This window comes from Chamaea fasciata, unplaced genomic scaffold (assembly GCF_029207755.1).
Source record: "Chamaea fasciata isolate MVZ Bird 193981 ecotype frontalis unplaced genomic scaffold, bChaFas1.0.hap1 SCAF_6, whole genome shotgun sequence".
In the NCBI taxonomy this organism is placed as follows: Eukaryota; Metazoa; Chordata; class Aves; order Passeriformes; family Sylviidae; genus Chamaea; species Chamaea fasciata.
This window is the reverse complement of record NW_027094091.1, coordinates 6,494,841-6,521,232: the sequence shown is the minus strand read 5'-3', so window position 1 is coordinate 6,521,232 and position 26,392 is coordinate 6,494,841. Positions and strand designations below refer to the sequence as shown.

Here is a 26,392-nt window from a genome sequence, read left to right as displayed (position 1 = left end):
GTAGGTAAGGTCTCTAATTTTAAAATAGATTTTCAATGGATTATCTTAATTTCCTAGAGGAACACCTGATAATTTCTAGATTTATGGACACTGTGTAGGAGAACCTGGAAGAAATAATCTGTATAAGGCTCAGCTGATTGTTTGCTCTTTCCCTTGGTCTCAGTTTATTGCAACATCCTCTGATTTCAGCTTCTGTTTCTCTGCTGCTGCAGGAGTCCAGCTATCAGGAATAAGATCAAACACATTAAGATCAAACTGTTTCCTCCTTGATCTGTCTTCTGTGCTTAATCATAGAAGTGTTTTGTTATGAAGAATGTTAAGTACAGAATTACAAAGTTATTCACCGAATCTGGAAATTGGATAACTGACTCTGGATGTCAGATCATGAACTAAAGCTAAGACTTGTAATAGCTTAGCAGGTTAAACAGGAAATCAATACTAGACAGGCTTTGGTGGTATTTTAAAAATACCTTCATAATACAGGAGCCATAAGAAAGACTGGTAGATTCCTAGGATTTATTAATTCACTAGTAATGTTTCCTTTCCTTTCACATTTGAGTTTAGCACAGGTTGATAATGGCATCTCTATGTATTTTCTTACAATTTTGTGTGTGAATTATTTTCATTTGTTGTTTTCCCAGATTTACCTCTGAGCATCGATTTTGGGCACCCAGTGAAGTAGAGGAAGAGGTGGAAAATAAAGAAATAACAGAAATGTTGAAAACCAGGTATATAACATTTGCTGGCAAGTTTGAGCCAGTAAAACATAAATGCCGAGCACCCATGCCTGGTGGAACTCTGTGTGAAAGACAAGATCGGATTAAGGTAGGCACCAAGTTACACAACTTCCCAGGTCTGTGCTGGATGGAAAAGATCTCCTTGAAACATCCATAAAAATTTATTTCACATTGTATGTATAGCTCAAGGGAGTGGAAGAACATTGCATTGGAGAAGTTCATTGTTAATATGTGCTTCATAAGGGAAACATCCTTTGGGTAAAGAAGCTGCAAACATTTAAAGAACTCTCAAATTTTTTTGGCATTCGTTGTAGGTTATTTGGATTTTATTTATTACTGTGATGTGTGAGTACCTCGCAGTAAGGCAGATATAGTTCTTTGCTGCATTTTTTTCCTCAGAGTCATATTTGATATTAACTGTTTCTAGAAACTTGCATGTTTGAAGGGCAAAGAAATTTTATTTACAAATCAAGTTTTATGAAAGCTAAATTCTACACAGCCTCAAATTATGAGCACTATTGAGCAGAACTACTTTGTTTAAATACTTTGTTCTAGTATCCCTGCTCTTCCTGCATTATCTGAGATTGAAGGATCTGAATGCACTTCAGTACTTTTAAGGAGATTGTTACAGGATAGGGATATAGCATAAACAACAATATATGATGCAGCATTGGTGCCCTAGTTCCAGACTTGACAGGATGGGCTAGCTGGTCTGTTGAAATTGGATATTTGTTTCAAAAAGAGCTTATTTCTTTGAGGTTCTGAATATATTAAACACATTATGTTTATGTGATTCTGATTCTTTCTAAAGAGGACTGGGAGTCCAGTGTAGTTTTTTTGCTCAGTTCCAGTTTCTAGCTTTAAGCTGTGTTGAATAAAGTGTAAACATTTTCTTTTCATTCAAAAACTGTGAGATTTTTTCTTCCCCCTCCTTTTCTTTCTCAAGTGCCCTTTCCATGGAAAGATAATTCCTCGGGATGACTCTGGGATTCCTCTAAATGCAGAGGACAGAGCCAGAGAAGAAAAGATGAAGTTTGAGAAGCAAGCAGCCCAGCCAGGTCTGTGTCTGCATAGCATCTTAAAATAATAATAATAATAATAAAAATACTAGGCAAAGGTGGGAAATACCTGTTACCTGTTCTGCTCCTAACCACATTCTCTCATTTGCATTCCTATTGATTTTAAATTATAGTTCATTTGCTGTGGTTCTTCTTATGTGATAAATATGGATATACATGTGTAGACAGAATAAGGTTAACATTGTATTTGTGCTTCATTTCCAGTGGCTTTTGTGATGTTCCCAACAGTGCTCAGACAGACAAGTTGTAGCCTTTGTCTTAAGGAGCATGTTTATCAAGGATGATTGGACCTATTCCCTGGGAAATTCTTGAATGCTTGCTTTGAATGCTTCTGCAAAGATGTCTAATCTTGTTGGTCCCTAACAGTTGTGATTTATGCAATATAATGATAATATTATTAGGATCATTGTGTCACCACTAGTATTGGGAGGGAGTGCTGGATTTTCTTTTTAAACAACTGGGAATGGGCAGCAAAACTATTGGCATTCTCCTTGCATCCTGGCTGCAGCCTTCAGGTGTGTAGGGGAAGGCTCCTTCTTCCCCGGGACAATTTGGGCATTTTTAGCCAGGGTGCAGCTCTGGACTTGTAGGTGAGAAATGCAGGCAATGAGCAAAACAGCAGGCAGGAAGACTTCCAAGGGGAATAAGAGACTTTATTGCAATAGTACAACTAAACCCTATTAGTGATGGACAGAAGATACCTGGTGGACTACAGCCAGGAAACTACTGGAAGTTGATGGACTGCAAAGGAAGATGGGAGAGAGGGATCGATCCAGCAAAGACACAGTGTATTGTTGGAGGGGACAGCTTTTTCTTTAATCTACCTTCCTCCAGCAGGTCTTAGTTTTCTCTGGTTTGAGCTATTTATTCTAGGTGAGTATTCTGCATTCTAATTAACCTTACCCTTAGACATTTGCATTTCAATATCCTGTACTACACTCCCTTGAAGGAGTTCTCTCTTCAGGTTTGACTGACTTGATGTTTGACAGTTATGCATATTATTAATGAAGCTACAGAACCTTTCACAAAACCTCTAGAGAGCCTGAGGAGCAGTTACCTGTATTTAGAGCAAGAATCTGTATTCAGAAAGGTCTCTGTGGAATGAAGGTCCCTTTAAACATACAATTGACCCACCCAGTGTCCTTTAATACTTGTTTGACCATCTTTGAGTGACTGTGCTTGGTGATTGCAGTGCCACACCAGCACATTCAGCAATTACTGGATACCTTCTGGTATTTGCAGGTGTCAAAGTGCTACATTTGCAGGTAGTTTCCATTCCTGTCCAGCTAGAGTAAGTGCTCTAAACTGGCATCCAGCCAGCAGCACAGACACTGTTGGACTGTCACAGGGAAACCGGGATAGGGGTGTGGATGTTGTGTTAAAAAGGAAAGTTCCCAGCTTAGTTATGACAAACTAAAACTGGCAAATTAAACTGATAGGTGTTCTTGGAATCTCAAACTAGAAACTAATTTTCTGGTTTAAAAATCACTTGGACTGAAAATATTGATTTTTTTTTTTCCTGTGAAATTGCCATTGCTTGAGGCTAGTCATAGTATTTATTTTTATTACAGTGTCAGCTTGGTGTTGTTAGAGGCTTCTCACCTCTTGTCCACGAGGATGTGTCTGTTAGTCCCAAACCAGTGTTGGCATTGCTCCTTGTGTTATTGAGTGTGCTTGTTAAGCTGAGATGTCACACAAAGGTCCATCCCATCTGGCTGGGGATGTACTGCACAAGCTGTGGCACGTAATTTATTGGACAAAACCCTCCATGTTTCTAAAGCCATACGTATACCAGATGTCACTAAATACTTTCATCCACTTTCTTTTTTCCTCTGCCTTTTTTTCCTCTCTCACTATTTTTATATTTGCTTTTATATTTGCATCAACTTTTTAGTTTGGTTTTTTTTGTTGTTTTTGTTTTTGTTTTGGATTTTGTTTTTTTTTTTGCTTGTTTTGAGGCTTGTGGTTTGGAGAGGTGTGTTTGGTTGGGTTTCAGTGGTGTTTGGTTTTGGGGTTTTTTTTGGTTACAAAGGTCTTGAAGCCAATCTGGGTAGTACTTCTATGGGAAATACACAACTGGGAGCCCACTGGACAGTCAGGAACTGTTTGATGGACAACATCATTAATGATGGCAGTTTGAAAAATTTGGAAAAAAAACACTTTAATTTGGGGATCACTTGTATGGTTAAATTGCACCAAAATTCTTCTTGCATTTCCTTCCTGCTGGATGGTAGATTTATTTCTGTCTTTGTGTTATTAAAGTGGTAAACAGTTATATAAAAGTCATATGGTTTGTGTGCTAATGACTGTGTTTTGACAACACTGTCATTGTTACTATGGATCATTTATTATCTTAGTACGAAATTTTAAACTCCAGCTGATGTCCACAGAAAGGTGCTTTGGTCTCTTCAGTCCTGAAACAGAGAATCAGGTGGGATTACGCTGACCCACTAATCTGCAGCGTTCATCCTTTTCCAATAGTTCACACACAGGAGCAAATTAAGTGCCTATTTTTTGTGTCAACCCTGAAGAGTATCTGGTTTTTCAGCCCTTAGTGACTTGTTAACAAACAGGTATCAGGACAGGCTGGTGAAGGCAGGCCGCTGGCCACTCAGATGTGAAATAGCATCTCTTTACTAACTACAGTATTGATTCCCGCCTACCCTTGCAAACTGTGTAATTTTCTTTTCCCTGCTGCTAAACTCAGTAACAATGTATGAAGAGCTTTAGGGGCCCATCAATGCTCAAAAAGCCTGCTCTTCCCTGGCATTCTATTGATTTTTCTCAAAAGCTTTTAAATTGCTCCTTCATTTTACTCAAATGCTCATTTCATCTCTACTGGATGCCGGCATTTTTTCGTTGTGTTTAAACAATTGCTCCATTCACAGGGTTCCTAAACTGTGACGCCTTCTTATTACTGGGAGATAAACTGTTTAGACAGTTTTCCTTAATCTTGGATTAATCGTTCCTGTGTCTGAATTGTGCTGTTCTGTATTCCCTCACTTCAAAAAAAAAAAAAAAAAAAGTCTGTGAGGTCTTATGATCTATCAAGTGTATGTGTTCTGTTTTCTTCCTTTTCTCCCTCCTGTGCAACTCTTGAACAGCTTCGTTTTCCTCATGCTTCTTGGTGTGTTGAATTTTCATCAGTCCTTGCTTTCATGTATGATGGTAGTTTAGATCTAACCTTTCCTTGGAAAATTGCTCTGGTATTCCTTAACACTGTGTTCTTAAGTGAGGACATTGCCTCTGACCTTCCTGAAATGTTGTTAGCAGTGCTTGTCACACTCAGTGACCATCTTGGTGTATAAATGAAGTTGTATAGTCCTTTAGGACTGTTTATTTTTCTATATCTACAAAGATGTTAGGTAAGAGGAGTAGACATTTGGTGTTACAATTTCTGCTGGCAAGAAAGGCTGACTGACATAAAGGAAACTATGACAAATGACTGGCAATTACTGTTGTTAAAATGCAGTCTTCTGGCATTTCTGCTGAGTTTGGACCAAGTTCTTTTTGAAGTAGTATTTCCTACTTTTTTTTTCCAACCCATATGCTCAAAGTCTTTAGAATGCAATGAAATTTTCTAAATTCCCTCTTGGCAGATGTCCATCCTCCAGCCACATTTTTATTTTGTACTTTGTGCTACCTTGTTCTGATACACAAGACTACACTGAAGATGAAAAACTGCAGCTTCCTCAAACAGTCCACAGTCTAAATTGTCATTGCTTTTTCCTCTGGTGGCATTTAGGATCAGAATCCACTTACAGTGTGCGGCAGGATTCTGAAACATTAACGTTTCAAAAAAATGTAAAACAAGATTTTGTTGAGGTAAATTAACTTGTACTATTGTCAAGAGAAGAAACTTGATTTAGATAATTAAACGGAGGCAATATGGGATACTTAGGAAGTAGTATCTTTTTCAGATGCAAAAGGGGTGTCATGGCAACAGGGTCATGTTCCCCTACTCAAGAATTTTATGTAGATGTCAGATACCAGTTCATGTTTTAAAGTAAATATTATTGATAAAAAGAAAGCACAATGTTGTCAGCCCTACTCTGCTCAAAAGTCAATATATTCCATTTTTTAAAGTTCATTTTTAAGCTTATGCAGAATTTATTTCTGCAGATAAATTCCTCAGCTACATTGTTGGCATTTTCATTTCTAAATAATAATCACTGTGTTTATTCACCTCTCCTACATAGGACAGTTTCCTTGGAACTTTGCTACTGTGCTACTGAAAAACCTTAAGTCTTCCTACAGAATAGTTTTATCCATAGCAGCTACTAATACATACTGACCCAGACTGGCAGCACTTCTTCATCAGGATTTGTCATTTTGGAAACTGCTTTATCCTCCCCTTCCTTTGTGTGTGCAACTGAGATCACAGTGGCTCTGCCCTCACTCATTGGTGACAAGAACCTCTTCCTTTGGGGACTGCAAATCTTCCCAAGGTTTGGAGTTTCAAAGTTCATATTTTGTCTTTTGAACAGAGTGGCGAGATCCAGAATTCATGAGAGAAGTTGAAGCTGCTACAGGACTGGATCTTGGTTCGTCCAAAAGTAATGGAAAAGGACAGAAAAATAAAGGGAAGAAGCAAAAATACCCAAATCTCACAGACCTGAAGCAACAGGCTAACACTTCTCGTTCCCGGCTTGAGAAGAAAGTCTTCAATAAGTAAGATACTTCATTCTCTAAAGCCTGTTAAATTACTGTTTCTGTTTGATTCAATAGTACTTTCTGTTTCTACATTAACATGCACTTACTAAACAGCTTTTTTGACTAACTGCAAGCTAGAATGTCTTCCATATGTCTGGAGGGTAAAAAATAGGTACTGACAACCAAGGTTATTCCTTTGAGAGTGATTTTCAACTCATTTACAAAATTTCCCTATGAAAGACTTTTTTCATCCTGTCTCAATTTTTTAAAAACTTTAATTGCTGGATTGGCTTCTCTGGATGATCATTTATTAATCAGGCACAGCAGCTCAGGTGGAAGTGGGAACTTGCCAGCCACTCCCAAATGGGCTTTAGAACATACAGTAGTTCCATCTGTCCACTATTAACACCATTTCTGATGCCCGTTCTTGCTTAGATGTGGCTACAGCATAAATTTGCCTAAGCATGCTCTGGTCTTTATCAAATGGGAAGCAGCTGTACATGTCAAAAATGAAGTAGTCAAAGGAAAGTAAAGTTGTCAAATCAAAAAAGAAATGTTGTTATTGTAAAATCATTAATGGGGGGTTATTCTCTGAGCATACTGGATGAGTTGAACAGCATCCAGGACACAATATTTGTTTAAACTCAATTTTCCCTTCTCTGATGTACTGGTTATAACAACAAAGCCACATTGCTTTTGGTTATGGAAATAGTACAGTTTCTGTGAAATTCTCATGTCACCTGGTCTTAGTTAGAAGTCAGAGACATACGGTTCTAATGATTAGAATTTCATATCATGGTTTACTGTGGTTTTTGCTAATGATTTTGAGTGTGTGTTAGTGCCAGGCATAGGGAATCAAACCTGTCAAGTTTTTAATAGGTTTCATGCTTTGCAGCACTAAACAAGATGATAACCTTGGCTCCTTATAACAACCCCAAATTACTTGAAATGTATAGGTGATAAACCCAAGCTCTAGTCTGCCAATAAAGCTAAGTGAAATTGCACACAGATCATCAAAGTGGGATCTCATTTCATTTACAGTATCGCACAATCCACTGGTGCTAATGTAAAACCTACATGACATGAAAGTGTCAAGGCCACTCTGCACTGCTAAAGGCTCACTTTTCTCCTACCAATTAGGTAATATTTGAAGTGCAAACCCATGACCACATTTTCCTTACTCTGGTAACTTTATTGACAGAATTTTGTTAAAAGTATACCTCTTCCAGGGTGTTTTTTCAGAATGGTGGTTTTCATTGCAGTTGCTGCTGAGAAAATCTTTAATCCCACCATTTAGAGCGTTATTAAGAAGAAACCTCTGTTTTCAGATGTTTCAAAATGGCTTTGGAAATGAAGTCATTGCAGAGAACAGTTACCAAACCAGAAATCAGCTTGTTTCTTGGAGATAACCCTGGACGCAGAGCTGGAATAGTTTGTAGGGACTGATCCTAAAAGAGGCTGAGGAACACTGCCCAGGTGCATGTCTTATCTTCATTTTCTTGCACAGCTTGAAACATCCTCAGAAGTGATAAAGGCAGACTGTGACAATGTAGAGTCTTAACAGCGTGAGCCTTGAAACCATCTAGTTGTGTGATGGAACTTGCCAAACTTGTAGAAATCAAAGGAGACATCAGTCAGTGCCCTGTTTTTGAATGGGACACAATCCCTCAAACCAAGCCTGTAGCTGCTCTACCTCCCACAGCAGCAGAGTAGCCAGGTGTTTACCTGGAGATGTGTTAGGAGGTAACACCCTTCATAGGCAGGGTGACAGCTAGGAACACCTGCAAACATCAGCCTCAGATAGCTGAGCTTTTGTGCCAGAGGCATCTGAAGTAACCAGTAAAAATTGGAACTTTAGAATCCAGTGAGGAACAAAATTCCTGAGGCAGGGTGCCCTCACCTCTGCACTGCAGCTACCTTAAGTTTCTGAGGGGGCAGATGTTCACAACAGAACATTTTCGTGACTGCTTCTGCTGCTTCTTACTGCTCTGGATTTGTGAACCCATTTTTCTGTCTTACCAGCTGGAGGATACAGGGGCCTGCTTGCTCTCTGCCTTTTATGACAGTCTCCTACTCCTGTTCATGCTGTCCAGGCATCATTTTCCTCACCCCCAAAATCTTAGCTCTGTGATCTTCACTCAAAAGTTCGTGGAGGGGGAAAAACGTGCAGGTGTCTTAATTATCCAGCTCAGAAGCATTGCACTCCCTCCCTAAGAGAAATCTCTGGGCACGTCTTTACTGGGAGGAAGCAATGGCAGCCAGCAGAGCAGCAACAGGGAGACAGACAGGCCCTCACTGGGTTTGGGAGCACCAGAAAGCTTACCAGCTCTGAAGTTCATTCCCTCACTTCCTTTTCAAACCTGAAGAATGTTCCAGAGCCTTCTTCAAGCACAGCAGGAGATGCAGAGGGCTCAGGTGCTTGCCCATCCCGAGGCAGCAGAGATCCCATTTCCATTTGATGCGTGAATGAGGTATTGGACGTACTGTCCTGCCTGTGCTAAGCTCTGAGCACTTCTGCAGCAGAAGCCTGTCTCTCTGTACAGATACACAATAATCTCTGGTGTCTCCCTGAACTAGAGTTGTTCTTGTGGATTAAAAGCTGCTGCTCAGGAATGGGGATGCTGCTGTTGTGAGCAAAAGAGTCTAACTCAGCCCACATCTGATGAAACAGCATTTTAGTAACCTGTGGAAGTTGCTGAATTAATTCACATTAAACGAACAGCAAACCCTTTCCTTACAAAAACGTTCAGGATTGAGGGTTAGATTTCATAAGGGTTTCTGAGTATTAGTTTTTTTAGATCTTGTTAGATACTTTTAGGGTTTTTTTCCCTGAGAGTACTTAGGTGCTTTTGAAAATCAAACTTGCTCCGTGTGGCTCTAAGAAATAACACTGGGAGGGTGGAATACACAGCCATTAAACTGAAAGACTTGAATTTGTTTACTCCTGTTAATAAAATCATTGCTGAACTAAACTATTTATATTGCTGCAGCTAATTTAGTTAACAAGCCAAATTTGTTCAGCCTCATCAATGCCATGCTCAGAAGCCTGGTGGTGATTAATCAAATTCCCCAACATTCATAAACGTTGTCTGAGATTGAGTAGACTCAACATAACTGTTATTATTGTTTTGTTTCTCTTTCAGAGGTGCCATGAAACGGGTCATGAAAGCCATGAACCGGGTGGACCAAAGGAAGCACGAGAAGTTTGCCAACCAGTTTAACTATGCACTGAATTAAATTCTCAATCACCTCTGCCCTTCCTTATTACAGGAGTGCAACTGCAAAACCCTTAATCAAAGATATTTGTATTTACACTACAATACTTTGCTTGGCACATTTTTACGGGTGTCATTTTGAAATTGTTTCCAAGTTTAACTTATTTGATAATGAATATTAATTTTGGAAAAGATGTGGTGTAGAATTGAATGCATTTAAAAAGTCGATTATTATTTGAAATATACACGAAATAGAAATGTTTTATGACTTGTACATAATTTGGGGAAACTGTTCAGGTTTTGGGGCTTGGTTCTTTCCTGTCATAAAGGACTCATGTAGTTTATACCTCCTTACACATGTTTAATTTTCCACTTTCATGCCTTCAGAGAAAAATACCTTAACAATTTGATTGCTGCCAGGGATGGCAATTCACAGAGCATTTTCTCAGCCTACTACTGTACAAAGTGAGCCACATCAAGCAGCACAGCAGCTCCTACAGCACCTCTACAAACACCTTGGTACACAGGAAAAAAAATCCAAATCGACTGATAACTTCAGATGATGAATTTGATTTCTGCCAACTGAATTCCAGGAGCTAAGTCAGTCTTGGTAGCTATGGCACAGATGAAAAGCTGAAATGGCCAAGATCATCCTGGCCTGCTTCTTGTCTTCCCAAGATGGTATCCCAGTATCTTGCAGAACTGCTCCTGGACAGCACATTGTGAAAGTCTGTAGATGTACACAGAAAGTGCTCCAGTTTAACTGCTGTCAAAAAAGCTCCAGTATGAAGTGAAAATAAGAGGTTTAAAAAGATCACTCAAGTGGCACACTGAACTAGTGGCACAAGTGAACTGCCTGGCTTGGATCAGATAAAATTACATCAGGTTGAAGCCCCAGAGTGTGTCTAAGGAGCCAGATATAAACACAAGCATCTGGAATCTTCTAACTCCAGAGAGAATTTAATGTGCAGTTGGATCCAGTGTGGGTTGTAGTTCTTGGCTGGGTACTTAAACAAATCTCCCAAACTTGTTTGCTGGCTATAGTCAAGCTTAAGGAGAGAGAATGAAACAGTGACCAATTGTGCTCTTGCAACATTTCATAAAGCTTTATGGGTAAAGAAAATCCAGAGAATCAGGAGGGTGGTGTTTGAAAATCAAATCAGGGTTGTGTCGGTGGGAAAAACCAGAACTGTAAGCAGACTTCTCCGTGGTTATTCTGACCTGAATAATACCCCAGGTTACACCTGGGGAAAAGCCTGGAATGAAAAAAGGCCACAACACGTACAACACTCAAATACGAAGCGTTTAGTGATGTAAATGAGCTTGGTATGGACCTTGTGAGCTGGACTTCTGAATGAAAGCCATCCTTCAGCACATCCCTCTGAGGTTTCTGGGGCGGGGTGATGGGCCCATCCTTATCTTTTGCACGATGCCTTGTGACTTCATTTTCTCTAAACTCACTTGAGGCTAGGCTTTATCAGTCTGGGTATGGCTGAAACTTCCTATTAGAAAACTGTAACACCAAAAAGTTCCTAGCAATCATGGTTAAAATATTTATTTGTAGGGAGTTTTTTATTGGTAAGCAGAAGATACAGATGGGATTTGTAAGCAGTTCTGCATGGACAGTAGATTGTGCCACACAGAACAGTTTGCACATTGGGGAAAGGCTTCAGTTAATCAAGGTGGGCATTGTTGATAAAAAAAAAGAACAAAGAAACCAACTTTGTTTTGTGGGAAACCAAAAGTAGACCTATTCCATTCAAAGTGGCTGTGGAAATGGGTGATAAGGGTGTTACTAGTTGTAAAGAGCCTCTAGCCGGAAGCAAGAGGTGTTGAATCCCAGGAGCCCAGCCAGCACAAACCCAGTTCAGGTGTGTCACAGTACTCAGCAGAGGCAGATGACCACCGGGTGGTCTCCCGCACTCTGCAAATGCCTGGCTGTGGTGCAGCTGCCTGTGGAGGTCATCCCGTGCTGTTGGGCACATTAATGCTTTTACTCGGAGCTGATGTGCATGTCTCTGTAGGTTATGCACCAGAAAAGGTAAGGATGTTACAGCAGTACTTAAGCGATGAGAATCGGCCATTTAAAGCCACACCTTTGGGAATGCCTCCGGCGCCCCGAGCTCACACCTTCAGCAAAGTCACTGGTTTAGAATAGGCAGCGACAATCGTGGTGCATTAACAGCTCTCCCGCTGGAGCACACGTTCGGGACGTGGAGTCCAGATCCCTTCTCGGCTTCAGAGGTGACAGTCCCATGTCCTGGTTCAGGGGACAGCCCAAGCCACCGGCAACTTAAATGTAGGAGAGCTGGTGGGAGACAGCTCACATCACCCGTTTCCCTGTGGGAGCTGGAATTGAACCACCGTGGAGCTAAAACTGCTTCGTGTAGGAAACTAGACAGAGAGTAAAAGATCTCTGCAGATTACAGTCCCCAGGCTGGGGCAAGGGGTGGGCTAGATCTGCATGATTATTCCCTAGACACCTGCCAGAGAAAATACAACTGAACTTCATGGATGCAGGAGAGACCTTCCTTATGTATCAGCCCTGAGGACCCCATGGACACCAGACCCAGAGAGAAGGGTGTTACTCTGGTAACTTCTGCAGGGCCATTTCTCCATGTGTCTGTTCTAGGATGCTCTGGGACAGCTGCATTTAAATACACCCCAAACAGATAACAGCATTCTGCTCCTGGGTGAAAGTAACACTTGAATTTGCATCTGCAAACAATCAAGTTCTGCCCCAAGCAGTGCCCAAGGTAGACTCAACGGTGCTGCGAGTGCAGAGGGAAGTTAATCCATAGCCAGGTAAGAAAGAAAAAACAGAGGAGAGGGTCAAGGTTGTCAGAGAGAGGTAAGCCAGGAGCTGAAGGTGAAAATCGGGGCAATGTCCTTCCTGACAAGGGCAGCAACACACACCCCCAAATAAGAAAACAATCTTGGCAATAGGAACAGTCAGCCACCAGTTACCTGAAGGTCCGCCAAGATTAAAGGCAGGTCTGGAGCCAAATCAGCCAGGAGAGGTCGGGGGAGAGTCAGTTACAGAGCCACGCACAGCCCAGCATCAACACCACAGCTCAGGCAAGAGACCCCGCTGAAATGCAGTTCCCCTGCAACCAGCTGGAGGGTTTGGAGGGAGGTTCCTCGTAGGTCTCTACCAGTTTAGCTGTTTTCATGGCAGCCTGAGCCAAGGTGCTGCAGCTGTGCCACATCAGGGCAGAGCTTGGGTACCTGCTGGGGTGTGGGATAGGGACACCAGGAGGATTAAAAAGGTGCTAAGAGGGTAATGAGAGAAATTAGATCCTGCTGGTACATTCAGAGCCCTCGGAGCGTCCCTCTCACTGCCTGTAGTAATGGTTCTTTTACAAAATCTTCTATAGAAACTGACGGAATTGAGAAAAAGGGGAAAGCCTCAAAGCAGCAGCCTAGATCAGACCGGTCTGAAACCTCTCCATCCAGGAGCACCTCCCCAACCCTTCAGCTGGGAGAGATCCAAAAACTTAAAGATCCCCAAACTTAGCACCTCCCCTAGAAAGTAAATGTGGATGAGAGCTAGGGCTGCTTGGCAGCTGGACAAATTGTGACCCATGGAATAAAGTTATTCTTCCCGGTGTGGGACTCAGATGCGGCCCCTGAATGAAAGGAAGGAGAAAGATCCCTTAGTTACTCATGTTTCTGAGTTGATGCTTTCCATTCTCTTCTTCAAAGCTGATTGGAGAAAGAAAAGTATTCATTTCCTTGCTGAGCCTTTCCTCTCAGCTGGGTGTGGGGAATACAGAGCCTAAATGCTGTGCCAGCTCACGGAAGTAGGCTCTGCCATGCTGGGAGGAGGTCATGGAGTGTTTGTACTGGTGACAGGCTGCACCAGAGCCTGGGCAAATTGAGCTAGACTTACGTCAGCACAATCTGTTTCTCCATCTCTAAATGTCTGTGACTGAAACATCATCATTTGGCTTTCTGGGTAGACTTTCCCTTGCTTTTCTGCCTGCCAGTGCCCTGAGCAAAAACCCAGCTCTCCTGTGCCAAGTGCTCCTGTGTTTTACTATTATCATGAGGAATCCTCTCTGTTGAGGGGTTAAGGAAAATCTTACTACGTTTTTTTTAAATGTGGTGCTAATTAGTTTAGATGTAATGAGCAGCATTAGGCTTCTGGTTGCTTTGAAAGGGGTTGTTGAATAACCATTTCTGACGACATTCCAATTTGCATAATGACAAGGTGTTGGCATTGCATCCACTATTAATTTGCTATATTTATAATGTCATCATGGAGCCACTCTTATCCTCATGCACTGTAAAAGGTATATGGAAATATAATATATGATCCTGCTTGTTTGGAAATTGCTTTTGGATATCTTTGAATTTTTGTAATAGTGTTCTTGGCAGCTGAAGGCTAACAACACCACCAGGAGAGTCTGCCACACGGTTTCACTAGGGCAGAAATTAAATGCTGCTTCCACATGTGCACAAGTGTTTATTTTCCCCAGTGCTGGAGCAGAAGCAGCAGAGGTGAATGTCATCAGGTGTGCTGCAGAGCGTGCTCAAGGCAAACACAGTATTTCACTCCAAATCACCCCTACAAGGCACAGTGCTGGTGCTTGAAGTCCCAAAGAGCGTCCTTAATTACAACTCTCAAAACATTTAACAGGTCACAGGGAGTGCAGTTTGGTGCTGTGTACTCTCCGTCGACACAAGGAGTTGGAGGAGCCCAACCAGCAGCTCATTCAAATGCTCTCTTCCTGCATTTCTCCTCCCCTCCTGCAGACTTTGGGAACCAAGGAACAGGAAATAAACTTGTCACTCTACCTGAGTTACAGTGAAAGAGTGGGAAAGAGTCCCTGTATGTGCAGGAAGAATTCTTGTAATGTATGTGTGTGGTTACAGGAAAAAAAAATGGAGAAAGAAAGAGCAATAATTGTTTTATTTGTACTTTTTCTCTTGAAAAAGCAGCAGTTTGCCGAAGGGGGTGAATATTTGTGGTGTAAACCATCACCCCACATAAATGCTACTGTGATAGTATTTCAGTTCATTGCTGTGGTGTCACCTCTCCTTCATTGTCACTGTAAAATATTTCTGGTTTGTGTCATTGCAGAGAAGAAAATCTAGAAGATGTATTCTAAAATCAAGTCTATCACTTTGGATGGACCTGGCTGGTTTTAGCTACCTAAATGTGTGTCACAGCATAAGAATAAATTAGTAAATCATATACAAATATTGCCTGACCCTGCACCTCCAGACTTTTATGTTCTGGCCATGCTCTGTGTTCTGCCTGCTTCTCTATCAATACAGGGTGCATCCATAGGATTTCCAGCATCAACAGGATTTCTCCTGAGTGGGCACATAGCTGTAGCATTCCAAGGCTATAATAACCTGTTTTAAAGCTTACTCTGTATGATGAATTCACATCTCTGCCAGACAGCATCAGGAAAGGAGAAAGAGCTCTTCTCCTGTCAGGGTTGTTTTCACTGTGACAGCCCCCATTCCGTCCACCTGAGATGTCTGTTTAACAAGAGCATGTGGCACAGAACATGAGTGTGTGAGCAAGAGGGAAAAAAGTAAAAACCCCCCACCAGATAGAGAACAATGTGGTTTATGTAAACCATTTATGTGAGCCCACTTTGAGCCACAAACTGGTTAGGATCCTCTTTGTTTGCTTACCTGTGCCCTTCACTTCCCCCCAGTGTCCCTCTCTTCTCTGCCTTGGTTTCCCTCCCAGAGTCTGGAAAATCTTCCAATATCAGAAAAAAAAAAATCATTTTTTTATTTGCTCTTAAGAAAGGCTCTACAACAACTGTACTTACTGGTTATCTTTGAGACAGAACCTGAAGACCAGAAATGCCCAGATACTGTAAAATAATTTTCCTTTGAGTATTTAAATTCAACTGTTTGAGCAGAATTATTTTGTCATGTAACACAGGAACTAATGGATATTTGTTAATATAGCAGACTACATGCAGACATCATGGTGTATTTTTGGGAAATAGATTTAGGCTTATACAGACAAAGCTTTATTTTTAACATTTCACTTGTGTAATATAAGACTAGAAACATGTAACATGACTGAGTCCAGTCTGAAACAGAAGGTCTGAAATATATGTCAAAACCTTTAAGAATTAAAAAAGTAACTCACTGCACCCTGCTCAAGTGGAAACAGCCCAAGGAATTTTTGCAAGTGATAGTACAGAACTGGTTTGCAATGGCTTTGTGAAACATCATTGCTGAGTGAAATCAATGACACAAAATATTTCAAAATATTTTCAGTTCTCTCGCAATTATTTGGAACATATCTGCCTGTGTTTATGTGCTTTTTTCTGTTGATTATAAGACATTTTACTGAACAACTGAAACTTGTTCAGTATAAGCTGAAGTGTATGAAGTAAAATAGATGCAGTTTCTTTTTTTTTTTTAACCTCAGTCATTCACACCGTGAGCAACAGTAAGATGCAATTAATATCTGAATCTTTTCTTACTAATGTAGGTTTGCACCCTTGGATTTAACATCGATTTCATGGGGATTAGTCCAAAAATATGCTAGTGCCCCAGATGATCTCTGGTACATGCTGAAGACATCACTTGAACACATTGAATCAGGCTTTGAATGTGCTGCTCCGTCTGTCAGAGCTGAGACTCTGTCCTCTGGCAAATGCTCAGTGTCCCCTTGGGGGTGTTCCATGTTCTGAACCCTCCAACACTAAATTTTATGAATGAATAATAAAGTAATTAAAAAAATAATTTGACTGACAGAATGAACCAGAGCAAACACCTCCTGCTAGTGTCATAACCATCGTCCCCTCAGTCAGTAAGTTCTACTTGTTCTGTTCCAGGGCTCATTGAAAATTCAATGAAAAGGAGCTCTAAGAACCCTGTGCAGGAGCACTGGGCATGGTGTGCAGGGCAGCAGGGACATCAGACAGGGACCACACAGGAATTGGATTTTGGGCCTTGCTGGGGAGTCACTGTGGGAGCTTTGGGGGCTTTCTGTGACTACCTAATGGGACAACCTCAAATGTTGCATCAAGCCCTGTTTGACTCTCCTGCAGAGCCAGTGTCAGTGGGCAGGAACACAGGGGATGGAGTTGGGAGGCTCAGGCAGGTGAGAGCATTTTGCTTTAGCACACCAGGGGCTGAGCATTCACACCTGAGGTATTCCTCAACAGCTGCCCTGTGTCAACACCATCGTGCTTCTCACTGCCAAGTTTACATCCACACACTCTGATCCAACACCGTGAGCCAGCTGCAGAGTTTTGGTCCAGGGAGCATTATTTGAGCTGGCTCTTTGGTGTTGGTGCTCCAAATACCCTCTGGACAGAAACAGTACCTGTGAGCAGAGTGTAAAATACACCCCACAGCACTGCAGGTGCTGCATGCTGGGAAAGCCACACGCTAGAGTTGAGGCTGTGCAGTTTTGCTCTAGAATTTTATGATCTCAGACCTCTGGATGAGGCATTGGAGCAAGGGTTATCAATAACTTCCTAAACTATGCTGAGAAAGATACCTGCGGCTCTGTTTTTCAGCACTGCCATAAAACGTGAAAAGCCTTGTTAAATTGCATTTAATGACCGGGAATCTCAGGCTAGCTGACTCCTTCATCCAGCAGCTGTGAGTAATAATGCTCACATGAACAGGTTTCTCTGGCAGGACACTAACTGGCCTGGAGTAGGGGAATCGTGCATTCTGAAGCTCTGGGCAGCTCCTGTTGGAGCCAAATTATTTCCCACTGGCAGAGAACTCCTTGGAGCTCTCGGAGTGCAGACAAGGGTTGAATTATCTCGTTATTCAGCTGTGTCGTGCCTCACCTGAGCTAACAGTTTGGCTGCTAGTGGCACTTACCCAAACCTGGTGCGCGACGGCATAGTGTGAGACAATCTCCTGAGTGCCGTATTCCCAGTTTAGCTGGGTTTCTTCTACCAGTAAGAGCTGTGCAGAGCAGTACTCCAAGCATTACTACTTGTCATGTTTTCCCCGAAAATTTACTTCAGAGCACTTTTCATCGTAAAAGTTCTTATTTTCACAAATGCAAATGAGTCTGGTCAGAGACTTCTGGTGCTTGTACGCTTCTGCTCGCGGGGAAGTGGGAACCCGGAGCATCCATCATTACCTGGAGCATCCCGCATCCTCCCCGCGGCTCCCGCAGGCTGCTGCACCCCGCACTCACCGCGCAGAGGGAGCCAGGAGCCCTGCGGGGTCTGCCCCGGGCAGCCGGCTCCACTCCCCCCTGGTCTCCAAAATCGGCGGTCGCGGCAGATTTTATTTCCACGGGATGGCTGAAATATTTGATTCCACTCTAGGGCTGGTGTGAGGGAGGGGGATGCGGCGGTGGAGCGCCCGGCCATGCACAGCCCCAGATCGGAGCGGGGCTGGGGAGACCGGGAGGGGAAAGGAGCCCGGACACTCCGGCACCTGGGGGACCCCCGGCACCCGCCCGGGCAGCCATGCGGAGGCAGCTACCGAGAGGATGGGGGTGCTCTGCTACCCAAAAATCCCTCCGGAAAATACCGGTTTCTTAGAATTGCTCCCGAGGGGAAAAAAACCACCACAACAACAAAAAACCGAACAAACAAAAAACCCCCAGACAAACCCAAACGCACAAAAAATTAGTGGAAAATTAAACCTCTTCCCCGGCGTGAGCTTTGGAGTCACGCAGGGAGTGGGAAAACGGGGTAACCGCGTCCCTGCGGCAGCGGGCTGCAGCTGCTGGGCTGGCGGAGCTAGCTCGGGGTGCTCGCGGAGGTTATAGGCTTTTCTTTTAAAGTTAAAGTTAAAAAAAAAATTATAAAAGACCAACTTTGATAAGAATTTAAAACTAATCAGCGGAACGGCCATGAAAAGATTATTTTATTTTTAAAGTTGTGGAATCTGAATGAAAGAGCGGATGTATTAAATTTACATAAATCCAAAGTATCGGACTTCCCATCATCGGAAACATGGCAGAGTTGTCGGATTCCCTCAATATATGATTTTTTTTTGTCCGTAATATTGCACAAATCGGCAAAGCCAATTAAGAAAATGCAAACAAGAAAACTAAGAAGGGAAATACCCTCCCTCATACAAGAAGAATAAAGTTTATTTGCGTATAAGAAATACGCTCTCAGAGTAAACGAAAAGAAAAAGGATGATGCAAGACATCCCTTCGAGCGTCTAATGAGGCAGGCGTTTTCCAGAGGAAACTAGTCTTACAAAGATTCACCCGAGAACCAGGGACTCGCCACAGCGGAAAGCGCCGTTTCTTTAGAGTTTATTGATTGATTTAAAGTGTTTAGCAAAAAAAGTGCTCTCTTTATCACGTCTTGCTCATTACTCCCTCGTCTTATACATTAATTATAAAGTTAAAACTTTTGTTCTTCTTTCTTTTTGTATCAACCAGAAATATACAGAAATGATTAACGTAAAAAACCAGCCCTGCACCCCAGGAGCCGCCCTCGCCGCCCCTCCCCGGGCGGGACGCCCGGCCCCGCTCGGGGGTCGATGGACAAGTGACGCTTGTAAAAAATATCCCTCGTCACCGTGAGGTCACGGGAGGGAGCAGCGCGTCTTGGCTTCTGCAATGTCGATGGACAGGACCGATAGTTCTCCGTTTTACCCTGAGAGTCAAATGGGTACATAATCTTTTTTTTTTTTTTTTAATTACTCTTTTAAAGTCTTTCGCTAGTGGCCAGACCAGAATAAAAACAAAGCCAAATAATATTAATAAGAATTATTAAATTAATCAAACCCACATAGCAACGAGGGACGGTGCAAATAAAAATACAGGTAACGATTATTTACATCTACTTGTATGTACACGGGGGAGGGAGGTTTCTCCTCCTCCTTCCCTCAGCAGCGCAGTCCGGACACATCGCGTACAAAAAGGGTCGTAGAAAGGCCCGAGGGCGGGGGAGCCTCCCGCGGAGTCCCGGGAGCCCCTGACCGCTCTTTTCATCCCCCCGGGGTGAGCGGCAGGAACACGGGGCTGTCCCTTTCCCCCGGTGTCGCTGCCGGTCGGTTCTTGGTTTCACCTCTCGGGTGCGGGGGAGGCCCGGCCGGGTGATCCTCGGAGGAGCGGCGGGGAGCCGGGAGTGAGGAGGAGGAGGAGGAAGGAGCGTCGGGCTTATAGGTGAGGGGTGTAGAAAGCCGGAGCGCCGTAAGTCTGGGAGCCCAGGACGAAGGGCGAGAGGACGGCGGGGCTGGGCAGGAAGGGCAGCTGGGCAGCGCAGACCAGCCCTCCGGCCGGGTGCCCGGCGTAGCTGCCGGGGCCGTGCATGGAGAGAGGGGTGCCCATGGGCGGCGAGTGGCTGAGGGGGCTGAGCCCCCCCGGCAGCGCCCCGCCGCCCAGCCCGGCCCCCGCCCCGCCGCCGCCGCCCCCGCCCGTGGGCGCGCTGGTGTCGGCGCCCGGGTTCTGCTTCTTCCACTTGGTGCGGCGGTTCTGGAACCAGATCTTCACCTGCGTCTCGGTGAGGCTGAGGGACAGCGCCAGGTTGAGGCGCTCGCAGACCGACAGGTACCGCGTGGATTTGAACTTGTTTTCCAGCGCCACCAGCTGCTCGTAGGTGAAGGCTGTCCGCGCCCTCCGGGGCTTGCCCGACTTGGAGTCCGAGCCCGTCCGCTTCCTCTTGGGCTTGGCCTGCGGGCCGGGCTGCGCCCCGACGGGCGCCGGCGGCGGGGGCGGCGGAGGGGGCGCCGGGGCTGGGACGACCCCCGCCTCGGCCGCCTCGGCTCGGAGCGGGCCCGGGTCGGGCTCTCCGGGCGCCGCGGCGCCGGAGCTGCCGCTGCTGCCGCTGGTGCTGCCGCTCTCCTCGCTGCACAGCTCCTCGTCGTCCGGCAGCTCGCTGTCGGGGCTGCGGCTCGGCCGGCTGCTGTAGTCCAGGTCGCACTCCTCGGCCTTGTAGAGCTCCCCGTCCTCTGCGGACAAGCGACAGCCGCTGTTAGGGCTCGCCGCCCGGCCCGGCCCCTGCCCCGCCCGCCCCCAGCACCGCCGGTGCGGCCCCCGGGGCGGACAGGTCCGGCCGGCTGCCCTCGCCCCGGGGGTTCGCCCACCCGCTGTTCCAGCTGCTCCTGGGACGGGGGTGCCCGGGCAGCGTGGCCGCCCCCCCCGGCCGCCTCGGCCCCTCCGCCCGCCGTGGGGAGGCGGCCGGGCCGGGTCCCTCGGGTGCGGGGCTGCTCCGGCCGCCCTGAAGCAGGGCCGGGCCGAAGCGCTAGGGATGGGGCTCGGAGCTGCAGCTCTGCGGCCGGGAAGGGCTGGCTGTGCCAGCGCTGCCTCTTCCGAGCCACCTCTTCGGCAAGAGCTGGTACAGAGACGTGGCCGGGAGAGGGGAGGCCCTCCCCACGGCCGCCCGCGGGCCCACCAAACACCCGATGACTGGAAAGGGCTTTGGGAAGGCAGCAGGGAGAGGATCCCCGGGGTGCCCGGAGGGGCAGCGGGGCGCTGGCAGGGGCGAAGAGCGGCCGGGGAGAAGCCCCTGCCCGGGCCGAGCCAGCCGTGCCTGGGGAGCGGGCAGCAGGGATGTCAAGGCGCCTCTAACAATTTTAGTGACGGAAATCTCCGAATCGATGGGTGATTTGCTGGGTTTTGCTCTGGCATTTTTAACCCTTCCTGAGTCTGGTTTGACCTCTTGTCACTTCCCGAGATGGAAGTATTAAAGTGGAGTAAATACTTGTATTGATTAGCAGAGCAGATACAAACTTAATTAAACTCATTTTGTGCAATGTACAAACTAGTTAACGGTCATTTAATTTATTTGGGTTTATATTACGCTCCAATTAACAGGTCTCCATCGGAGAACAGGGTAATTATCCGATATTTAAGGCTATTGGACTTCTGCTGACGATTCTGTCATTATGAAGCCTGAAAGCAAATCGCATTCTCCGGAGAACCGGCTCCTCCCCATCCTGGCCGGGCCCGGGCTCCTTCTGGGGAGCGAGAGGAGAACCCTTCTCCACGGGACGGGGCGGGGGGAAGCCCCGCGGGCAGGTCGGGGGTACAGGCCCGTGATTACCGTCCTTTTTCGCCGGTGCTTTCAGACACTCCTAAACTTCCCTCCTCTCACTTCTGCAACGGGGCTTTCGCTCCGGGAACCCCTAATCAGGGACTCCTTTAACTTGGTTAACCGAGATACGCAAATCGGAAATTAATCGCTAGTCTGTCACCCTTATCCCGTCCGCAGTTTGGTTGTTTTTCATCCCCCCCAGATCTGAACACACCTCAAATCTGCTCCTTATCTTCACGCCGGACCCCCTAAATCCCGCTCGTAAAATTAGGGGTGGTTTTAAAAGTGTGTTTTGTTCAAGGCGCTGATTTCAGATATGGCTGGTTCAGGAGGAGAAATAAGGGCAGAGTGCTGTTGTCCTTTTCACCCCCAAAATATCCCTTAATAACTCAGGGTTCATTAAGAACCCTTTCCAGCTTTCTGTTCAGCTCGGAGCATGGAAAACACGGGCGATCGCCGCCGTACAGAAGAGAACCGCATCTCCTTTCTCCCAACTCGACCCAGTGAGTGCAGATAAGCGTCCTGCAACCTGTAGGACCTGCTAGAAATTGCGGGGCGTAATTTTTATGCAGCAACGATTTGTAAAAAGTGAGTGTAGCTGCTCCTGCGGGGCAGACTCGGGGGCTGAGCGCAGCCCCAGCAGCCACACACGCACCGGACCGGGAAGCTGCAGCAGGCAGTTTTGGAGTTTAATTTTCCGTCTAGGGAATCCCAGCCGCTGGTCAACTGAAATTTTATAAGGAAAAAAAAAAAAAAAAAAAGGCAACGCGAATCGAATGGGCGACGGAGTTGGACGCCGGGCTTGTTATTTTGTTTCTGGAATAGGTTAATGGTAATTTTAAGGAAAGTTTGAACTGGGTTTTTAACGTTAAAATAGTTTTACGAGCGGCAAATAACGAGTGCTGTTTTCACTCTCCTTCGGCCAGAAAGCCTTTGCATTTTTTCGGAGGGGTTGGTACTTTTCTGAACACTTCTCCTAGATTAAGCTACCACTTGAACTAATATTAATTATGATGGGAGAAGAGAAGAATTAAATTTCGTGATTTCGGAGGAGTCCCAGATCTATTCCTGGCCACTGCCATGACATTAAGGCGATGTGACCGAAGGAGTCCTTGTGTGGGGTGTCCGGAGAACTTGTCAGCGGGTGAAGCGCACCGCGGCGTGATGCCCCCAAACATATTTATTTTGAGAGGAGAGATGGAGTTGCATTTCTCTCCTTGTCTGGAGATAAAAGTGTCAGATTAGCGATAGGTTGACCTCGTCAGTCTTTCTGATAGCCCAGATCTATTTAATATGATGAAAGTCAGATGAGTTTGGAGGAATAATTACTCCAGTTCCGCACTGCTTTTAAAAATCGCTTTCGAATTCTATTAGTGCCTCATTCCTGCTTTTGCTTTACAGATGAAGAATGCGTCATGGCTTTGGCTGGAGCAGATTCCAGACCTCTTTCGCTGCCTAATTTTACTTGATAGAGTCCCGCTATGACGGGGTTGGAAACCTCCGTGTCCTCCTCTCTCTCCCCAGACACAGAGAAATTATTTTTTCCTAACCCTAGAAGTTTTTCCCCTGCAGCTCGCTGCCTCTTCTTTCCCCTTCCTGGACATGGAATAACTATAGATATTTTCCACAACGACGGCCTTTTCCCGGAAAACCTCCGCGATCCCCAGAGTCGCGGTGTTTAGAGGTGAGAAAGTTGGGATATTCGGACCCAGAAAGAAAAAGCAATCTAGAGCTTGGGTCGAATGCAATTCCCGATCAATAGCGAGCCCTAATAAGTGTAATAGGTTTTAATCGAGTAATTATCCGAATTTTGACCCTATAATTTAGATGTTAGGGAAGAGTTTGCAAGGTGCTTGAAAGAGATATGCACAATTCGATAATAGGATATCGATCCAAGCAGTCCTACATGCCACTCTGGGGCGATTTTCCCCATTATCCAGCCTCTTTACGCTGCTAAGCACATTTTACCTTAAATGTAATCGAAGGAATTTAATTGTTTTTCCAGAGATAACCAGCATTTTGTCACAATTAGTCTGATTTGTCCTAAAAAAGCCAAGGGGAGAGAGAAAATTGAATCTGTCGCCCAGAGCAACGGGCGGCAGCGGCGGGGGGAGGACGGGAGAGGGGTGCGAGGCTGGGGGGAGAGATACAAAGTCATAAACGCCTGGGGGGGCCCAGGCGAGGTGGGGGTACCAAGGGAGGGTTTTAAACAGCCTCGGGGCCCGGGCTCCGGCCCTCCGAAGCCGGAGGAGCCGCTTCCAAGTTTGCCTGAGCCGGAGCTGGCAGGCAGCGCTGGCCGTCCCTGCGAGGGGGAGGAGGAGGATGGCGGGGTTCCTGCCCACCGGAGCCAGGCCGGCATCCCTGGGCTGCTCCTGCCGCTGCCGGGGGTGCACGGCACGAACAGCTCCGGGTGTCCCGCCGAGCTCCGCGGCGGCGCGGGGAGCGGAGCCTGGCCAGCGCCGAGCCCCGGGACCCGCCGCCAGCTCCGGCCTGTCCCGGGAGGATGCGCCGGGCTCCCCCCTTGCCATCCCTCCGCATAACACGGAATTCCACCTCCCTACATCCAGCAGCAGCAGCAGCGCAAGAGCGCATTTGTCCTTCTCCGGAGCCGGCTGCCCGCAGCGCCCCGGCTCCCGAGGCTGCCAGCGGGGGGAAGGATGTGATGTCAAAGCATGCGAGACCCTTCTGGGGGAACTCGGGGCACCCCCGGCTCGGAGGGGCTCCGAGCCCTCAGACCTACTTACTGATCAGCTCTGCGGACTTCTTGCACGCGTCGAAATCTTCGGCGAGAGCCTTTTGCTCGGCCAGCTCCGTCCCTGAGTCCTCGGGCTTATCCTCCGCCCCCAGAGTGAACTCGGTCCCCGCCGATTTGTACAAGCCCGCGCACTGCCGCCGCTTGCTGTTGAACTTGTTAGGGTCCAGGATGTCGAGCACGGAGAAGGAGGTGGTTCTGTGCACCATGGGCAGCGCGGCCACTGCCCCCTCTTGTCCGGGGGTGTTGCTCTGGCTGTCCCCTTGCCTGTCCCGGTTGGCAGGGCAGTAGAGCGGCAGCTCGCCGCCGGCCGAGAGCCGCTGCTCCCCGCGGCTGTCCATCCCTTCCCCGTGGCAGCCGCGGGTCTCCCCGCCGATGCCGGTCGCGGGGGCTGTCACCGCCGCGGCTGCCGCTGCCGGGATGGAGATGTCACCGACCTTGTCTCTGCTCACATTCATGACTCTTTGCAGAGCCCCTCTCGGTTGCAACTTCTCCCCCCTGCCCTCCCCTCTTGCTCTCCCCCTCCTTCCTCCGGAGAAGTTGATCTGGAAACTCCTCCCCGGCTCCGCTCCGGCTCAGGACGAGCCGCTGCCTTCAGTTCCCCGGGGCTGCGCTGGGTCCAGCGGCCGGGAGCCTACGGGGGAGGCAGGGAGTCACAAGGTGATGCTCGGCTCAGAGCCTCCACTCAGCTGCTCCTTCTTCCTTCTCATCATCCTCGCCAGGCTGCCAGGCGCCCCTGGCCCCCCCCTCCCTTCACTCTCGCTCACACACACAGAGGCAAGGCTGTGTCTTATTTATGCATTCATATTTAGCACTGGATTGTAATTGGCTACAAATTAATCCCTTGCCCATAATAGTCTGTAATCTTCATCACTGGAAGAGAGACACGTTGGAAGTGTGTGCCGGGGGGAGGGGGGCAGAGAGGGAGAGAGCGAATGAAGGATGGTGTTGGCTGTGATATACTTGGCTGTCAGCTCTGTTTCAGCACACCTCCACTCATCTGGAAAGCATCTAAATAGCCTTATTTGGAGAAGTGGGAGGAGATGACGCTTTCTTTTAAATAATTGCGGGATCAATATAAAGAAGATATTATAACACTGAAATGGGGAACTTAAGGTCTTCCATCCCTAATAGTGGAGTTAGATGATCAAAAGGGGATTATGTGTGTGTGTGTGTGTGTGTGTGTGTGTGTGTGTGTGGGCTCAGAGGTGTCAGTCCACAGCACCTGTTTCCCTTCCCTGCTGGGTTTATTAAATTAGAACAAAAGGAGAAAATTACGGACAGAGGTTTAGCGGTTGGAGCGAAGCTCGTGTCCGCGGACACACAGACCCTCACAGGCTTCTTTCTCCTCCTTAGTTAATTAATTAAAATTAAATCTCAAATGCAAGTGCCAAGAAAGTGCCAGAAGAAAATTAATACATTTAAACGGCACAAGACAAAACACGACGATAAATAAATCCTGCGTAACTGGAAGGAAAGGTCCATTCCCTCCCATGCAAGGAGTAAAGGTATAACCAGACCTAAGTTCCACTTTCGAAAATTACTCTCTTATTAAAAACGGTTTTAACTGTAGAAAATAAAGACATAGGAATAAAATTGTCAGTGAATTATACAACATGTTTTCCCATCCCCTACCTAATTTCCTTCCCTTTCGTGTATAGTTGTGTGTTCTTTGATCATATCAATTTCATTCTTGTTTTGGACGCTCCAGTCGCTACTCAGTTTGAATTAGCTGCCAGAAAAAAAAAAAAAAAAAGGGGGGGGGGCGGTAGGAAAATAGAGAAAGCATAAAAGGAAAATTAGATTTTTTTTTGTCTTTGAGGCTGGTGACACATACAAGGACAGGTCCTTTGCAATTACCGCGGGCAATGATCCTTTAGAAAGCAGAAATTAAAAGTTGGGAGAAATAATGGGTAAAACAATCAGCTTGTAATTTTGGTAGGTCTTGGACATGATTAGTCCATCAGCGGGCTGGGCCCAGGGGAGTCCCGCTGAGCCG

The 26,392-nt window shown here is 46.1% G+C and overlaps 2 protein-coding genes and 1 long non-coding RNA gene across 3 annotated transcripts in view; 1 reads left to right on the top strand and 2 right to left on the bottom strand.

The window, feature by feature from the left end:
* Positions 1–9,958, top strand: part of UVSSA (UV stimulated scaffold protein A) — a 44,325-nt gene extending 34,367 nt beyond the window's left edge. Inside the window, exons 10-13 of the mRNA XM_066185319.1 lie at positions 642–825; positions 1,684–1,795; positions 6,304–6,487; positions 9,613–9,958. Coding sequence (XP_066041416.1) covers positions 642–825; positions 1,684–1,795; positions 6,304–6,487; positions 9,613–9,706 — 574 coding nt within the window. The 3' untranslated portion in view covers positions 9,707–9,958. The remainder of the gene's footprint in view (positions 1–641; positions 826–1,683; positions 1,796–6,303; positions 6,488–9,612) is intronic.
* Positions 8,982–12,938, bottom strand: LOC136290902 (uncharacterized). The gene is made up of 2 exons (XR_010721388.1): positions 12,652–12,938; positions 8,982–12,033 (listed from the first exon to the last, which is right to left on the bottom strand). It is a non-coding gene; the product is annotated as an uncharacterized lncRNA (long non-coding RNA).
* Positions 12,939–18,880: 5,942 nt separating this feature from the next.
* On the bottom strand, positions 18,881–25,350 carry NKX1-1 (NK1 homeobox 1). The gene is made up of 2 exons (XM_066184922.1): positions 24,386–25,350; positions 18,881–20,556 (listed from the first exon to the last, which is right to left on the bottom strand). Exons 1-2 carry the CDS (start codon positions 24,849–24,851, stop codon positions 19,766–19,768), a joined length of 1,257 nt encoding a protein of 418 aa, XP_066041019.1. The 5' UTR covers positions 24,852–25,350; the 3' UTR covers positions 18,881–19,765.
* Positions 25,351–26,392: the final 1,042 nt, after the last annotated feature.

Bases quoted from the DNA above. Each gene is read 5' to 3' on its own strand.
- NKX1-1 (XM_066184922.1), bottom strand. From the start codon at position 24,851: ATGAATGTGAGCAGAGACAAGGTCGGTGACATCTCCATCCCGGCAGCG. The intron at 20,557-24,385 runs GTAAGTAGGTCT...GCTTGTCCGCAG, and splicing joins GAAGTCCGCAGAGCTGATCA to AGGACGGGGAGCTCTACAAG.